At 42.3% G+C, this 27,225-nt stretch overlaps 1 protein-coding gene across 4 annotated transcripts; it reads left to right on the top strand.

Moving 5' to 3' along the window:
• SFI1 (SFI1 centrin binding protein) lies at positions 3-27,157 on the top strand. 4 transcript variants are annotated; one of them, XM_021413191.1, is made up of 31 exons: positions 3-117; positions 2,128-2,211; positions 2,853-3,029; positions 4,050-4,121; positions 6,327-6,434; positions 6,730-6,824; positions 8,070-8,187; positions 8,431-8,533; positions 9,770-9,926; positions 10,692-10,853; positions 11,379-11,449; positions 12,548-12,640; positions 13,021-13,118; positions 14,836-14,917; positions 15,787-15,965; positions 16,193-16,268; positions 16,989-17,084; positions 17,480-17,556; positions 17,966-18,068; positions 18,555-18,651; positions 19,296-19,456; positions 19,882-19,956; positions 20,247-20,321; positions 20,688-20,864; positions 21,632-21,873; positions 22,975-23,070; positions 23,789-24,050; positions 24,740-24,887; positions 25,564-25,687; positions 26,389-26,491; positions 26,906-27,157. In XM_021413191.1, the coding sequence occupies exons 2-31, from the start codon at positions 2,192-2,194 to the stop codon at positions 27,011-27,013; spliced, it is 3,555 nt and encodes a 1,184-aa protein (XP_021268866.1). In that variant the 5' UTR covers positions 3-117; positions 2,128-2,191; the 3' UTR covers positions 27,014-27,157. The 4 variants fall into 4 exon arrangements, with proteins under 4 accessions (XP_021268866.1, XP_021268867.1, XP_021268865.1 ...); XM_021413190.1 differs by lacking the exon at positions 3-117 and adding an exon at positions 179-843; XM_021413189.1 differs by lacking the exon at positions 3-117 and adding an exon at positions 649-759.

Genomic DNA, 27,225 nt, shown 5'->3' with positions numbered 1-27,225 from the left:
CGGCGCCTGACTGGAAAAGGCGGGCAGGGAGCGGGGCCGCGCCGTGTGCCGCCCGCCGCCGCGCTCCGCCGCCTCTCCGTCTCCTCCCGCCGTTATCTCTCCGCGCTGGGCGATGCGGTGGGTGAGCGAGGGCTCGGGGTACCCCGGGGACCCGCAGGCATCTGGGCGGGCAGCCCCGAGGGACGCGGTGCGCGCCGTGTGCGGGCGGGGCGGCGGCAGCGGAGGGACAGAGGAGAGGAGCGGGGCGGGAGCGGGAGCGGGGCTCCAGGGGGGGAATGCGGCTCCGGTAGCGCTCCGGGCCGGGCCCGACGGCAGCGCCGATCGCAGCCGGGGGCAGCTCAGCCCGCGTCACCGCAGGCGACCCTGCCAGCGGCGGACACGCCGTCCTGTCAGAGCCTAACGGAGATGTTGGTGTAACGCGAGTGAACGGATACTTGCAGCAGAAATTCCCTAAAATAAATGACAAAACGTTGTCTCGCTGTATCCGCGGTGCAGCACAGCAGCACTCCGGCGCGTTTCACTCTGGCTCTCCCTCCCCTGGCGGCGCTTCGTGCCCGCCGGGAGCTCGCGCTCGGCCTCCGCTCCTCCGTGCCGCCGGGGGGCGCTGCGCTGTGCGGGTGGCGCTCTAGCGTCTCTCGGTGGTGGTGGGCGGGGCGCGGCTTTGAGGCGGCACTCTGCGGAGCTGCTGGGGGGGGAGTTTGGTTCTGTCAGGGATCGGTCTCGCGGTGTGAGGGGACGCGCGGAGGCCGCGGCGCTCCGGTGAGGGCAGAGGCCGAGGGGAGGGGCCACGGGGCTCTGTGAGGCTCCCCTCAGCTGGAGGCGGTGCGGCGGCCTCGGTCGTGGGTGAGGGCTGGTAGCTCTGGAGATACGGGTCGGCTCCCTGCAGTTCTCGGCAGTTTGTCCAGAAGCACAAAAAGCGTTTAGATCCTAGTTCTTCTCTGCCATAAGGAATTTCGTGCACGCGAAGAGCGGCTGTGGGTGCTCCATCCTTGAAGTGCCTGAGGCTGTTGGGCCCTGGGCGGCCGGTCTGGTGGGGAGCAGCCTACCCACTACACAGCGTGGGCTGGGGGGCTGCAGGGGCCCTTCCAACCCATTCTATGGTCCTACGAACTCAGAGTGTCTGCAGTGAGATGTTCTTCTGTCACACCTTAAACCTTACATGTTGAAATTTACCAGCTGGTTGCTGGCTGTGAGCTCGGGGGGTTGTACAGAGCCTTAGTTTCTCTGAAGCCTTTGGCAGGTGCAATGCTCTGTATGCAGAAGTTTTTGCTGGAGCTGGGTGGAATTGACTGCTTTATTCATTTTCTTGTGTTTATGGATGCTAGAGGTTTAAGAAAAAACAGAGTCTGTTTGGTTAGGTACTGATTTTCTATTCCTTGATTGGCCCTATGGTCATCTGCTCCACTTTACACCATCTTTCCAGCACAGCTTTACCTAGGCACAGCTTCTGTCTTAGGCGTCACACAGTTATGGCTGTTTATTGCCTAAGATCTGTTAGCATAGCATCATTCAGATCAGCAGGGCTGCGAGTGTGCATGTGGATGCTTTCCATGTTCAACGTCTAGAAATGTATTATGCTCTTTGTATATTCAGGTGAGGTGAGTGGAACTCCTGTCATTCTGCAGATACAAAGTACTTGGGATGGAACACCTCCCTGTGAGGACAGGCTGAGAGCTGGGGCTCTGCAGCCCGGAGAGGAGAAGGCTCCAGGCAGACCTGAGAGCAGTCCTTCAGTATCTAAAGAAGGAAGTCTATAAGAAAGAAGGGGACAGACACTTTAGCAGGATCCAGTGTGATGGGACAAGGGGAAATGGATTCACACTGAAAGATTTAGACTGGTTATAAGTAAAAAGGTTTTTTTACAGTAAGGGTAGTGAGGCACTGGCATAGGTTGCCCAGAGAGGTGGTGGTGCCCCATCCCTGGAAACACCCAAGGTCAGGGGGACGTGGCTCAGACAGCCTGATCAGCTGTGGGTGTCCCTGTGCATTGCAGGGGAGTAGGACTGGATGAACTTCAAAGATCCCTCCCGACTCAAAGGATTCTATGAGTCTTGGTGTCTGTCATTTAGCATAAATCCATCTGATGGATTGTTCACAAATAACCAGAACAAATTTCTTTATCCGAAGCTAACATACAACAGCTCGGTGCAGCAAGTATATTTATTTACTGCAGACTTGGGACTGTAGCAAAATGGAGAAATTCAAAAGGAGGTAAGCAATAATAGCATGCTGACTTGTTAAAGACCTTGGCTTTTTTATTTTATTACGACATCTTATAAATTCAGCGAGACAGTAGATGTCTATTTTCATATGAGTGTTCATTAGATATTGAATGTTAGGTGAGAGCTCCTTGTGAGAGTACCGTACGTGTAGGCCCATTTCATGTTAAAATGACCATGGAGAGATGAGTGAGAGATTCTCACTTTTGTTCCCTAGTCCTCAAAAAGATTTTTCAGTAGATAGAAAATCTTTGTATATTCAGCAATAAGAAGGCAAAAATACATATTCAAATCTTTTCAGTAAGGGCCTATATTTTTGTTGTGTTAACACATGGGAGGGGAAGTGTAAGTGTGTTTTTGTACATTCTCATTTTTGTCTTTAGAGGAGAAAGGAATTGTCTGTACCTTGAGTGCACTGAGTGCTTGAGCGTGCTGAAGTGTATTACTGTTCTTCTTAGGGAAATTTACAATTTGAGAGAGAAAGATAACAAAATTCCTGACAAAGAGACAATAAATGCATTTTAGTACCATGCTGCTGTCAATTTCTACATGCAATTGTATACCTTTGTAATAAATTAATTTGCTGAAATAATTCAGTTAATGCAGCTTTGCGAATTGTACTTTTTTTTTAAGATTAAAACCTGTAAAGGTCCGTGTAATCCAACAGCTGCCTAGGCCTGAAATACACACAACTGGACAGTCTGTTGCTCACCAATCTGTCAGACAGTTTCAGGACAGATGTGATGACAATCTGGATCGAGCTGGGCATGCCCCGCGGAGGGGAAGAAGGTTAAAAGAATTCCAAATCAGGTGATAAGTACTTGATATATCTTTTACTGAGTAGAGCAGGGGGGTCACACCTAAAGAAATTTGGTTTTAGTAGTACAAATGCGGCTCAGGCAGAGGTCTTATTCTGAAGATGTCTTGTGGTAACCTGAGGACATGTATTTGCTCAGATTTCCTACATTTCTGATTTTCTAATGTAAACTTTAACAACGGCTGTTTAACAGTGTGTGTTGCTAGAGGACTGCCAAGTTATAATAATTTAATCTTGCTCTTGTCTTGTTTTTCTTTACTTCTTTTGTTTGTTGAAGTAATTTTGACTAAAGTGGGGTAGTAATTATTTATAGATCAAAAGCCTGGTATTTTGTTGAACTAGTGGAGCAGACATAGCTGCTCAGGCTTGCTGAAAGAGGGAGGCCCTCTGCATGGCAGTGTGCTGTAATTGCTGTGTGTTGGCTCTGTTGCTTATTGGGGCCATCTCTGAACCACTTATTTCTTAAAACCATTTGAAAACAAGGGTGATAGTATCACAATCACAGATTGCCGTGCTGAACTGGTGCCTGCAGAAGCAGAACTGTGGGGGAGGTGGGAAGAAGGAAGGGCTCCCTGTTTCAGAGGTAAACATGAGATTGGCCTAACTATTCTGGAAAGTTTGATACAGCTTGTTCACTGCAGAGAAGCAGTCATGTTACCTCTTCTAAATCACAAAAAGGCACCCAGTTAATCAGCAGCCTGCTAGTTAGTATCCCTGGAGGGAACTGGGCTGCTTGAAAAAATCTCAGCTCTCTGGGTTCCTTAGGTAAGTGTCTCATAACTGAAGCTTTGCAGTGATGCGCTGAGCTCTCTGCATGCTGGATGAGTAGCGCTGCTTAAAGGTGCTAAAGTCAGGGTGTCTGTATTTTATATGTGCCCTGATCTCTGTAAAATCAGACTCTGTAAAATTATTGCTGAAACTATTACTAAACTAGAGTTCGTTCCTGTTTTTACTGCTGCCTGGGAGTTAACAGAGGAAGAGTACAAAAACTCTAAACTTTCCTTGTATTCCAGTTACCTAGAAAGGAAGTTCTTCTATCTCTGGGCAAAAAAGACATTTGGACAAGTTCTCCCTTCCAAAGCCAGGTAGGTGAAGTTCCAGAAATTGAGGTGCTATGGATTTTTGTCTTTTTGGGAGTGTTTGTTTGGGGCGGTGTTTGTTGTTGTTTTTTAAATGTGGTTTAGTACTGTAACATTGGGCTAAGACTCTACTGGCTGACAAGAGAACACTTGGATGTCTGTTGAGGTCATTTGAACATTTTCTTTGGATGCTCTTCTTACTCCTGCTTTTTTAAATTTGTTTTTTAATAGTTGTGGTTGAACTTTACTAACAAAATTCAGAGGAACTGTAGTTGTCTCGATGAAATTCAACTGTGCATGCATGCAAATGATGGGGTATGATTGTAATACCTGCTTTAAATTTAATGATTTTTCAAATTTATGAATAATAAGTACACAAATAGATCTTCAGTTCATTGTACTGCTTGAAGTATTGGTTTTGGCATGTCTATATACACTGTGCGTCTGACTTTGAAATCATTTGGCAAATGATTCGTTTCTGTTGTTGGTGTTCTATCAGCTGCTAAAAATCAACACTTGGATACTCTTTTCTTGTTTAATTTTAATTTGCATGTTCATTCCTGTTTTACCACGCCCTTGGGAACAGGTTCAGTTCCCAGTGGAAGCCCTGCCTCTGTTGCAGGCGGAGCAAGACCCGGCTGCCTGTTACTGCTGTCATTGTGCAGCGTTAGATGCGTCTGCTTTAGCTGCTAAACCAAAGCTGTTCTGTGAACCTTAGTGCCCTTGCTATCCCATATACTGAATTTGCATTGCTTGCTTTGGCTGCGTGTAAACTCAGGACAGTGATTTCTTTCTTTCTTTCTTAAGGAAGATAAGTGGAAATACACTTTCTGAAGTTCAGCAAGGAATGTAAACAATGATTAACTGCCTTTTTAGGTTTGGGACTTCCTAGTTCTCTGTAGCTTTTATTTACAATGTTCTGTTAGTGTACCTAGTCAAACAAATATTGTATAGCTCACTTCTTTCTTTCTTTTTTTTCCCTGCTTGAGTGCTTGGAATGACTTAGCAACTTGGCTTGGGGTAGGTGGCTATGAATTGTGGGAGGATTTGTGCGTGTTTAGTGAGGAGCATAGAGGTATTCTGAACCTAATCCTGTTGGTGTGGCCCATTTCCCAGAGCTCATCTGGGCTTGTTGTGTGCTTTTTATTTGCTAGCCTGTGCTTGCATGGGTCCTTCCATTGTCCTTCTCTTCATCCAAAATAAAAACAGTTGAGAATTTTTTGGGAAGTATTCATACTTCACTTGAAGACTTTCGTCTTCATAGACCATTGGTCAGGTGATCTTGACTGCATGGAAGAATGTTTTAGAGAATATTTAATAAAAGGAATTGCTTGAATAACAGATGATGAGCCTTCTTTTTAGTTGGAGTTAATCTTACTCTGAGATAAGTGATCAAAATCCTAATTCCACTTTATGGATCCTCCTCTCTCTGAATTTTATTTGTTTGCAGTTCACTTAAAATGTAACATCACTTTTTACCTGGTCAGGTGTGATAATTAAATCTGGGTATAAAAATAGAGGCTGTTCTATGGGGAGGAAAGGATTTGAAGGCCAAATGCAGCTCGTAAATCTGTTTTGTGCCTTAGCATCCATGTGGAAGGAGAAGTGATGTACATTATCAGTGTCAAAAATGAAGGTGTTCAACTAGCTGAAGTAGTTCTTAAGCCTATATAAACAGTCTCTGGGAAGATAGGAAGATTTTAAATTTAGGATGACTTAAGATCAGCATGCTGCTTCTAAGAATGCAATGGAAATATCTAAGCATTATAAAATCAAGTAGCTTTTATATTGATTTCAATATCTAAAATATTTATTTTAAAATAACTAAGAACAGAATTGGGCAGGGAAGATATATGCATCATTATTTATCAGCGGGACCAGTTGTGTGATGGTTAGAACACAGAATTGAGCATAAAGGACGGGAGTTGTTTGTGTGTTTAAAGTCAACTGGCGCTCAGATATTTGGCAAATCAGTTAGTGTCTGCCTTTCCTTTCTTGACTAGAAGTGAAGGATTTATAGAGTCAATGAACTGACAGCTTCTTGTCATTTAGGTATCTCGCAATAAGGTCTCACAGTAGGGTAGCATTTTTTAAATGCAATAGATGCTGTTAGGCTAATTGGATGAGATTGGAAAATCTACATTGATCTTATTCGTGTTCAACCTTGGAAACAAATTTGAAATTTCCCTTGTAAATCTTTCAACTGTCCAGATGCCTTTATGAGCAGAAGATTCTTCAAAACACTTTCAGTGTGTGGAGGGAATGGTGGAGTGTTTGCAGAGAAAGACAGCTCAGCCTCAGAGCAGAGAGCCATTACAGGTTTGTGAAATTCTTTTCTGGCACTGTATGTATACAAAAATATGAGCAACTTTTCTTAGGTTCTGAATAAGTTGCTATTACTAGTGGATAAGTAATGCCAGTATTGCTTCTAGGTCAATTGCAGTGCCTTCGTTGCTTATTTTTAATATATTTTTCTTCCTCTCTTTCGTTATTTATTTTCTTAGGATGAACTCAAAATCTCTTATCCAGCATCTTTTGAATGCAGCTGAACTTGAAAAAGTCCTACTTCTAGGCATTGGTAGCTATTTTACCAAATAACTTCTTTCATTTTCAGGCACTTACTCCACGGTTCGATATTCAGGGCTTGGAGAGCTTATGTGTGCCAGCAACAAGGAAAGAGGAACAAATACTATGTTGCAGAGTCTCGTGGTAAGTGTAAAAGAGACAGTAACTTCTTTTCTTTGGGGATGTACTGAGATGGGGGCTTCCGAAGGAAACGTTTGCACAGAGTCTGTCCCTTGAATGCGTTTGTGCATTTACCTCCTTCACCCTATGAAAGTGTAATGCTTTTAGGTACAGATGGTTGCCTGTCTAAAGCTGGCAGAGGGGTTCCTTTGGATGCACTGTGTAAGGATGTTGGTGAATAAGCTTAAGGGCCTCTCCATCTGGTCTGAATTGCATTTTTATGTTTGTTTGCTTTTAACTTTTTATCGCATTACCTATTCAAACAGATATTTTTGAATGGAGTGTGTTATTGGAATTCTCTGTCAGCTTTGGCTATAGAAATAAGACATTGATTCCCTGTGCTGTAACCTTAACTGTGTTGGTTTTTTTCTGTATTCGTGATTCCTTCCAGCTTCTGCTGTGCAGCTGAAAAGAGGCCCAAGCTTTTGAAGTTCTCTTTGTCTTATGTAGTTTCTTTGTTCTGCTTTGGATGTGTCCTACTGATGAAGTTGTCTATATTGGTTGCCACTTCCTTCAGTTTCAGGGAATATTGTTCCTCTGAAAGGGAAGGTGACTTCCTTTTAAAGACGTTACCTTGATTTTTTGTTCTGTGCCAATTTGCGAGATGTTACTGTGTCTCTTCTAATATGAATGTTGCCCCAGAATATGATACAGACTATGTATCTATGATACAGAAGATGATCAAGACTTGTCATCTTGAGAAATAAACTGATGGACTGTCTGAAGTTCCTTTTTTACTGAGATCTGGAATTTGTGACACTTCTGATTCAGCTGCTTTATAGGCCTGCTAAACAAACTTGGCTCATTTCTGGTTGAGTTCTCTGTTTGTGTTACTTGAAAAGCTCCTGATGATTTTTTTTTTAAGTAACCAATGAAAATTCTGCAATTCTTATTCCGTAAGGCTATGTTGAGTATTTTTATACAATTATACATCCAGTGAGACGAAGCAGTGCCATTGTCCAATAATTCACAGTGTTCTGAGCAAGTGGCATGGTACTCTCAGCATTTCAGAGACCCTTGTCCACATGGCACAATGAGCCACGGGTGCGTGGTTGTGGCTGTAACTCTGGTGTCATTTTAGAGTTTCCCTCGAGGTGTCACTGCAGGCTTGGGGGGCCTGGAGGTCGGTGACAGATGGTGGTGCAGAGTAGTTAAAAATGCCAGATTCTTGTATGAACTTCAAGTGCTGTAATTTTCTGCTTTGCACAGCAAGGAAGCAAAAACTGCTCAGCACCTGGCAGCACTGGCTGATTTATGTTGATGTCCAAAGGACAAAACAAAGGATGCAGTCTGTGGCAGTGGCATTCAGGGAAAGGACCCTTCTGTGGTAAGAATGCAGTGGAAACAGGCAGAGAGGCAGTGACCGTAAGACCACGATTACTGCCTGTGTTCTGTTGTCTTTTCCTACAGTGACTTTGTTCCGAGTTTTATTTTCCTTGAACTCCTTTCGTGTGCCCATAGACTGTGGCCTTGAGAGGTCTTCATTCATACATTTTCCAGTGAGAAGAAAATGATTTCTTACACAAAACTGTGGAACCTGCTTTTGAATTTCTGTAATATTGTTTTTCAGCATGTCATGGGCAGTGTGGAGAAGGCGATGCTGTCAGATCTGTACTGGACGTAAAATGAATATTTTGGCTCTGCAGCATTGGGCCCAGAGCCTGCAATTTCGAGTAAGTTTTGGGAAGTCCAGACACTGCCATTTCTAATGTTTAAATTACAGACAGGTGTGAATAATATGCTGCAAATTAATAAGAATAATTTTAAAAGCCTCTGTCATTTTCTTTGCAAATTATGGTACCTTTTATTTGATTATTTTACAAGAAAAAAATATTTACAAGTAATGTAGGCAAAGCAAACTGGAACCATGCCTTATATTTGCTAGGAAGCAGGCTGGCCAGAAGAATTATTACTGTGATAATAGTGAAAGTGTCAGAATTCTCTCCACCTGATAACTAGCCAAGAAGTAAAAGAAAATAACCCGTGTGTGAGCGTGCAGCTGTGGCGTTTTGAGCAGGACACTAATGGTGATTGCATCCAGCTCGTGGGAGTGCTGAACTCCTCAGAGGTCCAGTTTACTGTTCTGTTAGGAGACAGGCACCAGTCACCTGTTTGACAGCAACTTGCCTCTTTGTAAGACAACATTCTTTCACTCCCAGTGAATTTCTGTCAGTGTGCGTAACCCTATTTGGGGTAAGGCAGTTCAATCTAGCATTTCATGTTCTTGAGAGATTGCCAGCTCCTTCATCTCAGCTAAAGTGAGTGCAATGTGGTTTTCTTCCTTTCCATGGAACTGGTGCTTTTTTGTCCATTTCATTAAAAAAAAACAAAACTCAGATGATGGTGTTTAACTCTGCCTTCACTCTAAGATGGCAACGCTACCTGTTTGAGGACAATGTTACACTGAAGAGATAAGCTTATGGTTTGGGAACTCATATCTCAAGATGTGATTCTCTTTCACATAAATAATCTGTCTGAAAGTCTATTGTCCAGAAAATATTGTTTGGGACTTCTAAGGGAAAAAATATGTAAATATAAAAAACAAAACAAGAAAAGTATGTATAGTGCTAAATGGACATTCTTTGTGTCTCTACCTTTTCTACGTTGCTATTGCTTTGGGTATTTCAACTAACTAGAGTGAGGGGGAAGGCTGTAAATACAGGAGGAATGTCAGGTTATTGGCTGGATAAAGGCTGGTCACCATGCTTTGCATTTTATTATCCACCCTCAATTGATTTAAATAATTGTAGGTTTTGTTTTGTTTTTCTTGAAGGAAACCTCATTGCTTGTGGCTTCCACTTTTATGGGGAATTCTATATAGACTGTGTGTTCTGCCTCACTTCTTCTTTGTTCTCCTTCCCTAATCTTGTCTTTTTCCCATGTCTGTCCTCTCTCAATTGTCCTGTCAGGCTTGGTTGCAGTGGCGAGATCTATATTTAAACAGCCAGAATGACAAGCAGAAGGAGACTAGGGCAGTAACTCACCATGTGCATTGGGAATTGAAGAGGTGCATGGAAGCATGGCTGGAATACGTGAATGTCCGCAGGGAAAAGAACCGCCAGAATGGTGAGTGAGAATGGGGAGTGAGGGCAGGGTAGGGCTCGGCCCCTTTGCTTAGGGCACCCATATGTTTATGCTAGGAGATGCTGCAGTGCTTCCTGCAGCTGCTGCCTCAACAGATGGCGAGGTGCGACTTGGGGTGCATTGTCACAGGCCTGGCTAGCTCAGGTTCTGTACTGAACTGTCAGGAGGATCAGCTGCTCTCCACATGATTTAAAAGAAAATGCTTTACTGTTACCTTGAGGAAAACTTGCATGTTTCAGTTTGTATTCTGATTGAGATACGTGACAAGGATCGATTCAGGGCTGTTATCAACCAGTCTGTGTGTGGATTTTCTTGGTAATTGGACAAATCATAGATCCTACAGGAGAGTAAAGACAATTACACTAGTTCTTTTGTTTCTCCCTTCAAGGCACCAGAATAAGTTCAGACATTTGGGTGAATGCCTGTTGATGGGTAATAGTGGAAAAGAGTCCAACTTTGCTATCTGGAAACTAATAACAACTGTACTGAAATGTGAACTTGTGTGTATTGAAAAGTGACACAGTGGCACTTGTTAAATCAATTTGTTTTCCTTCTTAAATCAGTACAGTAAGTTACCGCTTTCAAACCACGTTTCTGATCAAAAGGGAGAATATAGTCCACAGCTGAGTGTTAACTGTGAGTTTTTACCACCATTTTACAGTGTTAGAGCTACTTTTGCTTCTGGACCTGAAGTAAATGAGTCCAGAATGAGATAATTCATAAACAATTTGTGTGTTTGTTTTCTAGAGCTAGCTCAAGAGCGTCACCGAGGCAGGGTAGTCCGGCAGTGTTTCTCGGATTGGCGTCTGTCATGTGAGTGCAGGAGAAGAGTGTATGCTCACCAAAAGAATCTTGAAAAACTGTCAGCAAGGCTTACCTTATGGAGAGCCTTTGCACACTGGAAGCATTGTATCCATTTTCTGTGTAGTCATCAGCAGGGACAGGTTAAAAGCATCACTGCAGGGGAGGGATCTGGTTAGTAAGTAAGAATATCTTGTAGTAGCATGGGTGACAAATGTATCATTACAAGGATGTGTGTAAGGCCATACTAACAAGTAATGAAACTAACATGATCACGGTATGTTAGCCAAAAGCCTGCAGGAGAAAAAATGCCTGCAAATGAGAAAAGAATCTGTGAAGCTGTCAATATCTAGCTATATACAATGAGCTTGATTATTGTGATGTTCTTGTGTCAGAGTTTATCTTGAGTTGTCCTATTGGCTGCTATGTAATAGCAATTAGAAATGTATTGCGGTAAACCTTCCAAATCTAAAAACTTGACTGTAATCAAGATATCACCCTACAAATAACAGTGCAGGAAATTCAAATGTTGAAGCAAATTTAGATAGAGATCCCATTCCTGTCTGTGAGAGAAGGTTGTGTATTTATCAGGGTGACTGTTTCTGTGTAAAAGGTGCCTTAACTCAGCAACAGATGTTGTTCTGTGTGTGGAAGAGACTCTGCAATGTGAGCTGGCTGAAAAGCACCGCAGACATCATCTGTTGGTAAGAGCATGGTTAGGTTATGTCATGGGGAAGAGGCTGTGGAGGGAATTCAAACACTTCTGATGAGCAGTGTGCCTTGAATACTAACAGTGGTACATGGGTGCTAAGTGGGGAGTTTGCCATTTTCTACCACAGTGAGTTTCTGAATTCCAGATGTAGAATGGCAGTTGTATCCAAAATGGGGAAACTGAGCTACACTCAAGTAGCATATTAATCTTGATTATTCCAGGCTATTCTGTTCCCTGGCCTTTTCAGCGTGAAATAGAATTTTCCTCCAGATCTTCTGTGATTTCTTTCTTCTTATTTCTATTATGAATCGCTACACTCGCTGTTTGTCTGCTTACACTGTTTTGCTACGAGGAGAATTATTTGTACTTCCCTCTGTAGTAATGCATATGTGCTTTTCACATGACATAGCGTACACAGCAAGTTGAGTAAGTGTTTTTATTCACCCCTCCCCTCCCAAAAATAAGGAAAAATCCACGAGGACTGCCTGAAAGGTGGACACAAGCCTTCAGCTTTTTTAGAACTGAATTCTTGAAGTGTGGATCATCAAAAGAATGGCAGTAAATCTGTTCGGATCCTAGACTGAAAATGTTAATGACTATAAGAGCACTGTAAGGCAAGATTCACTCATAGTGCTATTTACTGTGTTCATTCATGACCCAAAGTATTGAGGAATTGTAGACTGAAAGAACTGCGGCTACTTGAGTGTATTAATGCTTTTTCTCTTGTGCAGAGGAGACCTAAAAGGGAAGTGGATCTTTTCTATTTTTATAAGAAGCAAGTTACAAATCTTGAACTGAAGGAGGATGTAGATGAGGAAAGGACTTGAGTAATGGTGTTGATAGTTGCAGAAAGAGTTAGGTGTCTCACTGTAAAACCTGAGAAGGTGAAAGGGAATTTCAGTTTAACTGGAGAAGGGATGATTTGTAGGAGGAAATTGATGGATGGCTTTGTTGATGGCAAGATCATAAATCTTAGGTATTGCAAGGAGTAACATCAAGTATCTGTCTGATGGGAGCAGCCAGTTCTAAACTGATGAGTGCTTGCTGACTTGGATTTTGTGAAAGATATGTGCATTTCTTGCTTCTACAGAAGTTTGGGTTTAAGGGTCTTCAGCAGAATATCAAGAACAGTCATCTTCATCAAATGAGAAAAAATCTGTCGTTCCACCAGCACCGAGTTACCGTGAGTTTGACTTCTTTTTCTTGGTCAGTGTTTTTCTTGAGCTGTCCTATTGGCTGCTACTTTCAGCTACAAAATATTTTTTTTATTAACTCACTGGCTTTGTTCCTAAATACCAATAGCCACAGAAAATCTCTTGCCTAAGTCTGTTGTCCACTTTAGGTATGTTATTTTAGTTTTGTGTCTTCTGATGTTTATCATGACTTTTTATTTGGCCAGAACAAATTATAGCGGGTAATAAAAAAAAATTTATGAAGCAGTGCAGCATGCTGCAACAATGGTTGCCTGCTGCATGCAAGTTTAGTAAGACACTTAATCTTCATTTGTATTCTTCTCCTTCCTTTAATAGCTGTGTTTTTCATATCTTTATTGGTTTGTTTCAGGTGCTGCAGAAGTTCTGGAACCGTTGGACGTCCCGTTTGGAAGAGAAGGAGGAACAACAACAGCAGGCCTTAACATCTATGGCTCACGCCCATTACAGGTATGCAGGGAAACATTCATGTAAATTTATACAAATGTCAGATTGGTGACCCTTGGTTCTGGTTTAATGTCTGTTAATACCTTTAGGAGCGCGATCCTCTTGGTGCAAATTGCTCATACCTTTTCTGTGAAAAATAGACAGTTTGTATCTCCTGCTTATCTGTAAAATGTGATGGGGAGATGGATTAAGCCTAGCTGGAAGCCTGTCAGTGTTGGATATGAAAACTGGAAGTTCTGCCAGTCAGAGCAGTAGGCCCGAGCGTGAGCACAGACAGAGCTCAGCATTTTTTTGCCACTTTACTTTGCAGGGGGTGGGAAGTTGATGACTAGCTCTGAGGTTGGAAGTACTGCAATAGAGAAAATAAGGCTTTTTGTAGAGGCTAAGTTTATTTGGTCCTAGGAATAAGTCAACATTAAAAAAGCAGCTAGAATACTTTTAAATTTGATCTGTGGAGCTTGGTGGGGAGTATGTGTTATGAATTTGGATGGATTTTCATGCTTCTTCTGTCTGTTGGTTCTTAATGCTGCCTTCAGTCAGCTCAAAAATTGCAAGGCATGCAAGTACTCCAAATGTTGTTGCCTTAGAACCTTCTTGATTTCTGAGTGAGGCTTAGCAGGGAAGAAAGAGACCTCTACAAGACAGCTCTGTGCTACTCAGTACAGCGTGCTGTCTTGTACAGTGCACAGATTCCAGGGCTAGAGCTGAAACTGAAAACTATTGGCAGCTTGCAGTATCCTCCAGGAAGGCTCACTTCACTCCTGTTGTTTACCAAGCTATAAATTTAAAATGAGCCGTAATAGCTACCTACCATAAATTGCCTGGTGAGAGTCCAAAATGCGTTTTAAACTTTAGACTAGAGAAGGGCTGAGACTTGCTGACAATCTGATTAGTACACCCACATGAGTAAGTCTTAAAAATAACAGATGTAGTCCTGGGTGTGTGCTGTTTCTGCTGGACTAGCTCAGGCTTCTGACTAGGACACTTCTACCATGTGCTTGTTCTGTGTGAAAGTGTATAGTGCTCAATTATAAATATGTATTGGTGACACTGTTTAGTTCTTTCCCATCACTGGGGGGGAGGCAGACTAGCAAGGAAGGATTATCTTCATCTAGAGAGAAAGAAAATTCGATGATAGCCACTAACCCTGCCTCATTTAAAAAAGAACGTTTTGGTAGAATTCATTCAGTATCAGGATCAGACCATGCTGCTCTTTGTTGTCATAACATTTTTCAAGTTCTGTTACAATGTTCCTTTTTGTTTGTTTGTTGTTAAATAAAAAAAAGTAGAGTAGGATCTTCAAAGTATTTCCAAGGGAGGAGAAGTTGGATTATATGTATAATGGATGAGAAGTAAAAAGTTATTATGTGATTTTCTGTGTTTGTAAATAAATAAATGAATCAGAAGTTGGAACAATCTTTTGAATTATCTGAATGAAAGCAGGCAATTATAATAACTTCGTTAAGCTCATTGGTCTTGTCTTATGTACTCTTCTTAAGGTTTCAGAGGGCAGACTAATTGTCTGGTACCTTTTGTTTGTTTTCTTGTCTTAACTCAGAAAATTGTGGGGCCACGCAGCTACCAAATTTCTGAAGAAGGCTTGAGGTGGAAAATCAAGTAGCTATTGAAGCTGTAGATAGACTTGTCTTTTGAAGTTCATGGAATAAGTTGTATGAAGGAATTTATCTTCTGTGCTGATAGTCTTCCTCTTTACTTGCAGGAGGGTGTTGATGAGGCACATATTTGATGTGTGGTTGGTGAAGGCGTGCAAGCAGCAAGAATACAGAATGGGAGAGAACAGGGTAAAAGTAACTTTTTCTGCCAGGCCTTGCTCAGGATATAGAGGGATGCTTTCTTAGTGACCCTCAGTGAACTTTAGTTAAAGTGAGTTGGACTTAGGTGTAAATTCCTTTATCCCTGATGGTGGAGCCAAGTTACAGAAACAATGCAACCGGTATTTACTAATCACCATTTTAGGTTAAGCTGCTTATTTATAAATAGAACCAGGCTATTGCTGTTATCAGACAACTATTCACATGGTTCGTTCACTTATTCCCTCACAGTGTATATATTTGTTCTCGCTCTGTTTTATAATTACCTGGCTGAAACAATAATAATGAGAGCCAACCTCGTGTATTTAAGCAGTACAGGGTTCTACTAACACACCAGCAGCTTCTAGGTAGGTGTCCAGGAGGTCCCTCAGGACGTATTTCGTTTCTGAAGATGTATATATAATCCTGCAGTCTTAAATGCATAGTAGCCACTGCCTTATTTAGTGCTGTGTAAGTTACACAACACACAGTCAGTGTTGGCACGTGCTGGTGGCCTTGTGGAGATGCATCTGACTCTTGATGTTCTGAGTTTCTCTCTTCAAGCAAATTCAACAGAACTTGTCAATAGTTGGGAGTCTTTCATATACTACTTGTTAGCTTCTGCATTTTCTTGTTGGCCTCCTGTTTTCTGGTGACAGTTTCTCCCTCCACAGATGTAAGAACAGGTAAAACACATTCACAGGAACTCAGAGCAGGCAGGTCTTGTGTCCATTGCTGTTCAATGTGAAAAGATGAAAATAAGCATGGGACAGTTCTGACTGTTAACTTTGAATAAATGTTTTCTGTTGCTTGCAGCTGATATGTGCCATGTATTCATTACCACCTTCTCTCCATTCTAGGCTGTACTTCATTTTGAAAGGCAACTTTTGGCTTCTTCCTGGTGCTTTTGGCGTAAAAGAACAGCTGCACATCTGGAAGAGCAAGAGGACTTGGCTCGTGCAAGAGATCACTACAGGAACATGCTTCTGCTGAATGCTTTCTCTCTGTGGAAGCAAAATACTCAGGAGAGAAAAATGGAGTAAGAATTTTTTTTTAAGGGAGAATTATTTGGATTGGCCCTGTGGTGGCCCACTTTTGACAAAGCAGCATTTAATTCAGTGACTCTGACTCCTTATTTATGCTTTAGATTCTACTGGTTTATCTTTCACTGAGTAAACTGACAATAGCAAGTATGGACCCAGGCTAAAGATGTGCAGTAACATGGATTGCACTGTGGGAGAAATAATTAAATTATTTTTCCTATAGGAAGCTCAAAGAGATGCAAGCCTTAAGATTTCACTATACAAAGTGTCTGCAGCAATCTTGGAACAAGTGGAGAAAGGTGAGACAGTTAACAGATGGGGAAAAGCTTAAATCCCTTTTATTTTCTTCAGATTACTAATCATTCCTCAGTTCTTCTTTCTTCCTGGGTGGATAAAATCAATTCAGTGTGGGTGGAACAGGGATAATGGAGGGAGTAAAGGGAGTTAGTCTTCCTCTTGTTCACTTGTCTAGGGATAGTTAGAATGGGACCATAGCTTTGGAGAGTTATCTGGGAATGTTACCATAGTTAGTGTGATGAAATTGTTCCTAGTGAATTCCAAATATGTCCTTCTGAAAGCTTTATTTAAGCTGGAAATTTGCAGCAAGGCTGTGGCGTACAGTCTGGTTTTGCACAAATCACAGTAGGTAGTATTAGATGGCATTTAACTTTTATGCCATCTCTTGCCATGACATGATGTACCGAGTGTGTCTTGAAGCATATGTTAGGAGTCAGAGAAATTTAATGTTGATGCTAGTCTGTTGGTTCAGAGCAGATAACTTGAGTGAATTGTGCTACTCTTCAGGAGGATTCCTGAAAAGGGTGGAAAAAAGGCCTCATTTAGCCCTTTTGAGAGGAATAGCAGAGTGCAGCACTGGTTTGTTAACCCTTTACAGCAAGATAAAGGATCAGTGTTTCTCCGGAGATTAGGAGTGGTCCTTTTCCTTCTGTTCTCTGCTATTGCTAGTTTTCTCTCCGTCATTTATCTATTTTATTTTTGCCTTTTTCTTTTCCATATAGTATGTGGGACATCAGTGCGAGAAATGGAGGAAGCTGGTGCAAGCAGACAAGCATTATCAGCACTCACTACTGGGCAAGACGTTGGCAGCCTGGAAGGTAGGAGAGAATGCCTTTTTCTTTATGGAAACTTGTCTGTGTGTACTTAAGTGTTTCAGTGAGAAATGATGAGCTGCAATGCTGTTTCACTACAGTTATTTACACATCAAGTGTGCAAAGTGAAATAGAGATGATTGTAGATAGGGGCATTTGAGTTGTTCTTTGGAGCAAAAGAAGCAGTGTCACCTTGTGGCTGTGTGAATGTTATATAGCAGCTAGTGTTAGCTAGCACATGATCAGTGTTAATCTCAGAAAAACAGCATTTGTTTCCAGTGGCTTGAACTTTCTTTTTTCTTCCTCAACTCTAAAGTTGTTATTAAGATTTTCCAGACATTTTCTCTTCTTAGAGGTCCTGGCAACTTAGGAAATCTCACCTGTCACTGCTTTTCTTGCAGAGTTATCAAAATAACGTTCACTGCATTCTGTACCAAGTAGCTGAAAAGGAGGAACAGCACAATAGATTACTGCTGTGGTAAGGCTGTGTTTACTTGTGCAGTGCATCATGAGAGGGGAGTAACTGCATTGTGATCAGTTACTCTGTTTCTTTTGCTTGCTGCCCTTGTAAATTTTTGAGCATTTGGTGATGAGAATTGACTGTGTACTGCATTGCTGTATCTGTGCTGGTCAACTGTCTAAAAGAATTCAACCACTTACTGGTTGCCCTCTATTTTGTTTTAACATTGTATTATTACCAGCTCACTGACTGTGCCTGTTGCACTTGCAAGAGCTTATCTGCGTTCAGTTCCATGACAGGCACCAGACAGCAAGCTGTGTCATTCCCTGCAGCGCGTGGATTCTGACTGCTGTAGCACTGAAGGTACCAGGTGAAGTGAGAATCGTTCTTAATATTTTCTTTTTCCTTGTTTTCATTTTGCTTACAGGCAGTTTCTGTATATGTGGAGAGAAAATGCCCTTGCTCTTATACATGAAAGAAAGGTGACTACTCAAGCAGATGAGCACTACCAGAGAGCAATCCTGATAAAGGTAGGGTCTGTATAGCAGATACTAAGGTCTGTACAAATGCTAGGTCAGGTGGGGTCAGGTAATGCAATTCGAAGGAACCAAAACTTCATCTAAGAGCCACTATCAAGAAAGGCCTAAAAAGTTGTGAGAGCCAAATTCCCAGTTCCAGGTTACTTCAGCAGGCATCTCTGAAACTGTTTTCTGTGAGTGAGCTCATGGTGGTTCATGTTACTTTCCTCCTCTGCATTTCCTTAGAAGGAAGTAGTCTGATACTGCATAGTAGTGTTACCTGTGGGGAAGACAGAAAAGAAGAATGCCTTGAAAAATGCCAGGGGGACCCTCTGAAATTTCATTTGTAGGAAATTTGTGCCATCTTGCTAAGCCTGATGTGAAAAATTAAAACAGGAATGGTTGTGGTGCCAGGAATGTGGAGTACATCGTTTCCACTTCTAAGAGTATTACAGTGTCAGTCTGTATCCTGTCCCCTGTTTGCATCTTATCTTTGAGGTGCTGCTGCAGTGGAGGTGTGCTGCCTCACTACAGGTGTATCACCGTCAGCAGAAGGTGACAGCTGTGATGGAGGCCAGAAAACATTTGGATATGGGTGAGCTGATGGGGCTATTAACCTCTCCAAAAACTTAGCTATCTGTGTATAATCCCTAGAAGGGCATGGCTTAGTAGGGCAGTCTTTTGTGTCATCTGTATGGATGACTGCATTTTAAGCCTACCAGGTTGGCCCTGTGGAATGGGGAATGAGCTGGGGCTCCAGCGTTTGATTGAAGGCTTCTTATGTGACTTTTGCCTCTCTCTCGGTTCTCTCTGTGTAATGGATGATAACACTTCCATCCTTCATAGGGTTTTCCATTACTAATACTGAGAAGCTCAGACATCTCTGTTCTGAAGGCTGTGCAAATTGTTTTATCAATTATTGCCCCTAGTAATTAATATGAAAAGGCCCTCAAACTCTGCAAGCAATGTCATGATTTCTTGTAATCAATGTGGCCAATGACTCTGAAGCAGAAAGGGGTCAAATGATTTCCTAAAGATTATAAAGAATGTCAATGACATCAGGGAAGACTTGCAAGACAGGGCTCACTGTCTGGTATCTAAAATGCTTCAGCATCATTCTTCCTAGTGCTGAGCACTGTCAGTGTGAAGTATTTCCAGAACAATCTAGAGGAGTGGCTGATCAATCGATACTCTCTGAGTTTCTTTCGGTATGGTAGTTAATGTGTCTTCTCCTGATAGTGCGTTTACAGACCCTGTTTCTTCGCTGGAAGGAATTCACTAGGGAGTCTCTGATGCTGAAAGTTCAGCAGCACAGAGCAGTGCAGCACCATCAGCAGCATCTACTGCAGAATTACCTGGAAAAATGGAAGAAATACCATCAGTGGTGCATTGAGAAGATGGTGAGAAGCTTCAGCAACATCCCTAGCAAGTTGCCTAGAGTGGGAAGTTGCTTGTGTAGAGGAGAAGAAAATGTTTCCTGGAGAAGTGGTAGTCTTGGCTGAGGAAGAGTTTAAGAGCATTGTGCACTGAGGAAACAACATGCTTGTGCTTTGCTTGAAGAAGTCTTGATTAGAACTAACAGATATAACAGGAGATGACAAGCCAGGCTTGCCATATGTGGTATAATTTATTGTCAATAAAATCTTAGTTGGGGTTGTGAAAATTTGCAGATGGAGTTACACCATAGAGTGCTTGGGATTTGGGGGTGCCTGGCCCCAACAAAGGGTAGGTGAAGGCCCTTTGCTGCTTGTTCTGCTCTAGTAGCATTTGGCTCAGATAAATGGGATTTGTCTGCAAGTGACTCACTGTTTTTTCTGCCTTACAGCTACTGCAGAGAAAAGGAGGACAGCTAATGACTCATAGACTTCGCTCTACTTTCTTTTCGTGCTGGAAGGCACGGGTAAGGAATTGTCCTTTGGTTAAGTATATAGCTCCTTGCTGATGCTTATTGCTGCTTCTTTGTATTTCATTCATGTGAGGATGAAACAAAATTATTTAAACATTCTCTGGATTCTTGGTTCCATTAGCTTGGGAGACTCCTTACACATACTGGGTGAAGAGAGTAGGTTATTCAGCAATGGCTCTACCAGCACTTCCTCTTTGGTTAATGCTCCATTTGGCTAGCATTTCTGGTATGGTACATGTAAACTCCCAACCTGATTGTACAATATATATGTTTTTTTCTCACAGCTGTTGCAGCAGCAATGGGAAAAGCAGAAGACAGTGCAAGCATTGTGGCACTGGTCCCTTTCACTGCAGAGGAAGGTAAGGCTGTGTGAGGCTTGGGGGCAGACAAGTGTGTTTGAGACTGTGCACGTCATACATAGGTCTGACTGCAGTTTGCAGAGTGCATGTTGTGTACCTCTTTTTTCCTTTTCCTCTTTGGGGTGCTATATATCTATTTGGGATGCTGGAAAACTGTCCCCAGACCCTCTTGTCCAGTTCAAAAAAATTCTGTTTTCCCCGTCCTGTCTTAGCTGACTTAAGTCCCTGTTTCCTTGTGGTAGTGTCCTGTTGTAGCATTACCTGTTACTGTCCAGTGGAACAGGGAGTGTTCTTGTCTGCAGAGGGAGTCTCTCACCCAGAACTTGTCTTTGTAACACTTCCAGCTGTCTGCTCTTCATGTTGTAGGTATTCAGCGCTTGGCTGAGATTTGCCCAAGGGCAACTGTGGAACAAAGAACGCATTGAAAAAGCCAAAGAGGTTTATCGTGCTGCCCTCCTGAGAGAAGGTGTAACCAGGATTTTGAGGTACACTGCTGGCATGAAACAATTGCGGGGAGAACTCCAAGCCCAGAACCAAATGAAGGTAAAAGAGAAAAGTGATTGCTCAGATATGCCCAGGGCACCTATCTGCTCTGATCTATAGTCAGTCTGACTCTGTGTGTGTGTGTGTGTGTGTGTGTGTGTGTGTGTGTGTGCATTGTGTATATATCTTGGAACTCTATATCTCAGCTCTCATTTGGATCTGACATACGCTTTTGCCTGTGACTCAGAGCAAAACACCTTGTACTTTTGCCCAGCTGAGTCCAGAGCACTTCAGGCTTGTGTTGCTATTTGGAAATCTTTCTTAATGAAGCTGTTTCAAAACTGGCCAAATCCTAACTTAGGCAATGTAGCTGGTTAAAACCTTTGCCTGTGGCTAAGGTCTTTAAACTCTAGGTTTTAGCTGCCTCTAACCCTGCCCTAGATTTAGCACCACTTACACTTGCAAATGTGGGCTATGGTGTCACTTCTGCCTTGGAGTGTCTGCCCAGCCCTGTGTGTGGAGAGGAAGCTAGGAATGCCGGAATTATTTTCTTCCTGTTCTTGGGCAGCTTCCTTAGCTCTTTTCCAGATTTTCAAGACATCGGTTGTTCTGTTTGCTCATGTGCAGCCTGCCTCATTACAGAAGTACCCAGTTAATTCTCTTTTTCAAAATGTAAATGTGCTGGACCCACAAATTTAGCACGGAGAGATGGTATGGCTCTCAGGTCATCAGAATTGCAGTTCCTTTTAGTGGCAATGTTCTCCATGGGTGGTGTGGTGTTACTGTCTACTCTCAGCCATCAAATACTCCATTCTTTGTGTTGGCAGGCAGCCTACAATCTTCACCAGTCAGTCTATCGCTGTGCAATGCTCTGGAAACAGAAGGCTCTCTACAAGAAATTAAATAAGCCTCGTTCTTTCCTGCCACCTCTGAAGAAGCAAGTGACATTTGAAATACCTGATGGTAGCCTTGAAACAAGAGGATGTTCAGCAGAGGAAAAGCTGTGGCCTTCAAAATGCGGTGATCTACCATTCCTAGTTGCTGGTAGTAACTCAGTTCTCAGTGAGCTGTGAGTATAAAATCCTAGTCTCTCCTGCATTCGTCTGGTGTATATATATAGTTCTACATATACATGGCCTATAGCATACACTCTGTGTGTGTCTATATATGTATATGTGCGTATCTGTATCTTGGAGCACTACATCTCATCCCTTGTTTGGATCTCACATACAATTTTGCCTATGGTTCAAAGTAAAATGCCCTGTCCTTTTGTTCAGCTGAGACTATAGATAGATAAAAACAAATCTATAGCTGTATCTTTCCAAGTTTTTATAGTGGTGGTGGTTATTTCCATGCAATTGCCCTTTTGCTGACACTTTGCCATATGGCTGGTGTTGCTGAGTTATGCAAGAGCTGCTGTACAGCATATACATCAGCCTTTAAATAATAAACAAATTTTTGACTTCTGTATTGGTGTTGAGTGGAATAAACTCAGCCATGTGCTTTCCATTAGGACTTTATCAACATACAACTATGAATTTGTGGAGTATTGATCGTTTGTCATAGGATCTGTTACATAATGAAACGCTTGATAGGTTTGTAGTGATGGAAATTTTATGCCATCGTGAGAGCTTATCTTGCCAAGTGACTTACATATGTCACAGAAGCTCTTTTTTTCACCAAAGTCGTGGAACAAAGTCTGACAAAATGATGAACATCAAGATTCTGGTAGTGTGGAAATTGAACTTTGTTCCTGACCTATTCTTTCCCCTGGCGAAACTATTATTTAAAAAATTCTTGTTGATTATGGGGAAAATACAAGGAAGAATCTTCCATGAAGCTCCTTAGCCCAGGACAGGTGCCTCACAGTGGCTGTAAGGTGGTAGTTTCACATTTCTTTAAGCCAGCATATGCTGCCTGCAGTAGTTCTGCCTGCTTCCGTTCTGCCCCTTTCAATCCTTGTGTTGGCACAATCATTCACACAGTAAACCAGACTGTGACGTCGATACAAGTTGAAATCTGATCTTTAAAAACTATTGCATGCAAGGGCAATGTTGTAGGCAGGGGATGAAGGACAGAATAATACTATTTCTTTAGCTGCAACGCCAGCTTATGCCAATTTGAAATAATAACGATTCTATATGGCATCAGTGGTTTCTGTTCTTTTCAGAGAGGTTGTTCGGCGAGCGAGATTACCACCACGAAGACCTGACTTCCTTGTAGAATCTCTAGAAAGCAAGGAACTGCTGGGAACTCCTTTTTCCAGGTAGAAAATCTCTTTTTAACAGTAAAGGAAAAGGGCGTTATGCTGTGCTTCTCCCCTCAAATTCCCATACCTTTGTAATACAAACCATTCAGTAATTGTGGGACTGTGCATTGTTCTATACTATATCAAAGTGCCATGATTGCCTTAAAACTTCAGATTCCTTGTAAGGTGGACAAGCATAATGGAACATTCAAGTCAGTTAAATAGCAACCAATGCCTTTGTTTCATTAGTGCAACATCTGAAAGGAAAGATGAGACAGACCACCAATTTCCAAAACTCAGGCTGAATTCTCAGCTCTGAAGTTGTTTCAGCCAGGGTTCATGTGAAGGATCTGGAGCAGGGTGGGTAGGTGTCATAGAAACCTTAACTGCTTTGCTGCTTTTTTGTGGTTTTCTGTTTGTTTGTTTTTATTTTGTTTTTGTTTTATTATTTTTCTTGTTAAGCTGGGGGTTGCACCTGCATAACAAAACACCCAACTGGAACGTTTTCAAAATATGATTGTTTTCTTCCATATGAAAGGATTTTAAAATTATTTTTTACAGCAGGGTCAGTGCGGGTCTGGATGGAGGTAAGTTTCTAGCAGTTCTGTGCCATGTATGGTACTGCTGGTGGTTTAGGAAGCCAGCTAGTGCCCTGCAAGGCAGCAGCTTATTTCAGTATGCGAGGGAATATACCAGTAGGTTGAAATGTACAGGTGCTTTCCTTCTTCCTTTACAGATCAGAGATGCCTGTTCAGCCAACAGATGTGAACAAGCGTTCTTCTCGGACTGGGAACTTAATGTTAGCAATGGAAATGGAAGAAAACACCTGTAAATGGCTCTCTCAACTGGGCAGTACCACTCACTGCTACTCTTCTCTGACACATGCTGCTCTCCCATCTGTACCATCAAGGACAAGTGATGTGCGCCGTGCTGTTCAGAAGCCGGAGTTATGGTCTCCTTCATTTTTCATGCCCCAGGTGAAAGCTGGAGCAGAAATGGTGAGTGTATTGCTGAAGGGAAAAACTAGTGTGCTTACTGGGCTACTATCAGCACATGTGCTGCTTACTGCTCTTTCTTCCTACGACTCCTCAGGATTGCCCATCCAGTTGCTGAGCTGTTTTTATCTTGTACTAGCTGTCATCTTAGTAACTGACCAAGTAAACTGTCTCAGAATATTTGAGAACCACCAGTCTAAAGCAACATTTTCCTTGCTGGCCAGCCCATGTATTTTGTACTATAATTCCAGTATTTGTACTGGTCTTGTGTCCTTCCCTGTAGAATGCTCCTCCTAGCAATTGACTTGAGGGCAGCTCCTTCAGTGATTTCAAAGCAGTTCATTTGCCAACCAGATGACAGGAATGTAAGTAACTTAGGTTAGGAGCATTGGCTATAGCCAAGTCTCAAATACTGAAATTCATTTCACCTGCAAATATGTGCTTGCATTTTAAACTCCTCACTTGCGCTCAGAATAGGTGTTAATTTTGATGAAGTATTTCCCTGCTGTAAAGGAAAGAGCTTATTTTTTGAAATATCACAGAATGAGTAGTGCTTGTGAGAGAGGCTCAGCAACTATAGGCAGTGTTTCAGGGTGAGGAGGGCTTAATAGCTTGGGACAAGTGCATTCCTGCTTGTAGGAAGCTCAAGAAAATCCTCTGAGGAACAAAAGAATGTCATTCTGACCTTGCAGAAAGGAGGTCAGCCTGTGCATGGTCAGAGAGGAGCCCATTCCCAAGCCCGTCAACAGAGAAAAGACTTGGAGAAGTTGCAACCAAACTTACAGCCACATTTGCTGTCACCTGAAGACTTGCTGAGAAAACAGAGTCACCAAAATGCAGGTAGGTCCTCAGCTCGAAGCTGTAGCAGTTACTAGTTCTCTTCTAGTCTATGTAAGATTGCAGTTCGACTCTCAAACATGGGAGACGAGGCATTCTTGTATGCCTATGTCAGCAGGTGAAGAATCAGCCATTTATTTTGGACTGGTAATACAGTTATGTGGATTCTGCTGGATCAGGGGATGAAAGCCCTGTCCTGGAGATGGAAGAACAGGAACTGGTAGGGGTCAGGATTTTGGCAATACTGCGTGCTAGCGGTGGGGTATGCACGTATACACAGCAGGAATATGAAGCTAGGCTGGAGAGGGTAAAATTCACCCAGTACTGCTGTAATTGCTGGAAAACTTAAATGGTGTCTGTGCACCTCTTTACACTGCATTTTTTATGAGACCAGACTTACTTCTAGAGTAGATATAAAGCACAAAATTATAAGCACCATTTGTAGTACTGAACCATTTGCTAGAGCATTTCTCATCTTTGTTATTAAAGTGAGAGCTGTAATGCTGTCAGGGCTCCTGCTCTCAGGTGTGATCTTTTGAGTGAACAGATGCTACATGGTTGCAAAATGTGACAGGGACTCAAGGGTTCCATATTTCCTGTCTATTAACCTGACTTTCCCTGATAAGAAGAAACAGAGTAAATGTACTTCCTTTGCTTGTGCCTTTTATCTTCTGTTCAGCTCAATTGGAAGAAAGAGAGCGCAGTTCCAGAGAAGAAATGGTGTTACAGAGAAAGCTGGAAGCGGAGCTCCAGAGCATCCAACAGCAAATGCAGTACTACTTCAGCAGGAAGCAAGAACTCAAGTAGGTTGTAAAGCCCCTACAGCCAGCTTTCTTCACACTGTCAGCTCAATATTGGTTTATTTGTATGAACGTGTCTACTTCTAAAAGCAACCATTCTGTTTCACAGAACTGTGAATTAAACGAAGATTTCTGTCCTTTTAGGAGTTCACTCCAGATGGGAGAAAAGGGTACATGCACAACTTCTTCTGCAGTTTGCACCTGGTTTAGTTACTGTTGGCACCACTGGAGAAACCTTGACAAAAGTGTCACTGGCCATAATCCGAAGGCAATGCGAATGAACAGTAGCTCAAATGAGCCTTTCAGTTGTTTCATCACAAGGGGTCAATTCTTAGCTTTTCAGGCTGTCGCCAAAAAAAAAAAAAAAAAAGCCCTAAAACTGAAGCTAGTTTGACGACAGATAACTTCTCCCGTAGAACAATAATAAATTTATAGAAGTGCTTGAAAAAGAATGGGGCTTGGAGGGGTCTGTCACGAAATGCAGAAGTCTGGAAATAGGACTAAAGGTGGAGGCAAGAGCTTCCAGACATTTTTCTGCTTTCCAGCATCCCTTGTCCCCTTTTTATACTGTCATCCCTCACTGGTTTGGGACAAAAAACAAACAAACAAAAAAAACCCCACAAGGGTATCAGTTGGATGTCTAAGTTGGATTAGACTGTTGAGCTCCTGCTTTGGCTAAGAATCCTTCTAATCCATTTTATCAGGTCCTGTCAGCAGCAGGCACGGATTCTACATAAGTGGCTAGAAAGGAGCGCACAACCACAGGACCAAGACGGTGTACAAAAGGTTCAGGAAGAATTGGACCAGGTGAGTAAATAGCAAACAAACAGAAAGCTGACTGATCATCTCTATGCTATGCACTCAGCCTTAAGGCTGGTGGTAGTTGTGGGGAATCATTAGTAAGCTGTTACTAAAATCAAAAAAAGGGAAACTTGTAAGAGAAGCGGGCTGCTGGGCTCAACAGACTGCTGTGTCAATGAATCTTCTTTGTTCACAAATGTAGCTGCAGCTCCAATAGACTTTTCTGTGGTTTGCTCCAAGCTCCATACAAGGCTTTATTAATTTGTTTTAAAACTTTCTGTGGATTCTCACATCAGTGTAGCTACACTACACTGACCACTAATATAAAGGCTGGTAGAGTTCATTCAGTCTTCGTCAGTCAAAAAGACTAAATACTGTCTTGTACAAACTAACAGCTTATGCCATTTTCTTTACTTTCAGTTGGAGGTGAGGATCAGCGCTCTCACCAAAGCACAATGCCAAGAGAGACATCACGTGCAGAACCTGGTTGCTCGCCTCCATGATATTCAGGTTGCTCTGGATACGTAAACTCATGTAAACCCAACTTCTAGCTGCTGAGTAGGAATGTCTGTGGTTTTCACCCCTTTCGGAGCAGGAGAGGATGGAAAGAGATGTATACATTCTCTTAGTCCAGGTGTGGTATTTCTATTTTATAAACTAACTTAAATATTCTTGCTTGTTTTATTTTGTTACCGTAACTGGTTTTAAACAAACAAACTTCATGCTGCACTCATAGTACA

The sequence above is a fragment of the Numida meleagris genome, chromosome 14, assembly GCF_002078875.1.
Source record: "Numida meleagris isolate 19003 breed g44 Domestic line chromosome 14, NumMel1.0, whole genome shotgun sequence".
Classification (NCBI taxonomy): domain Eukaryota; kingdom Metazoa; phylum Chordata; class Aves; order Galliformes; family Numididae; genus Numida; species Numida meleagris.
The sequence above is the reverse complement of the archived record's forward strand: the minus strand, read 5'-3'. Positions and strand labels throughout refer to the sequence as shown.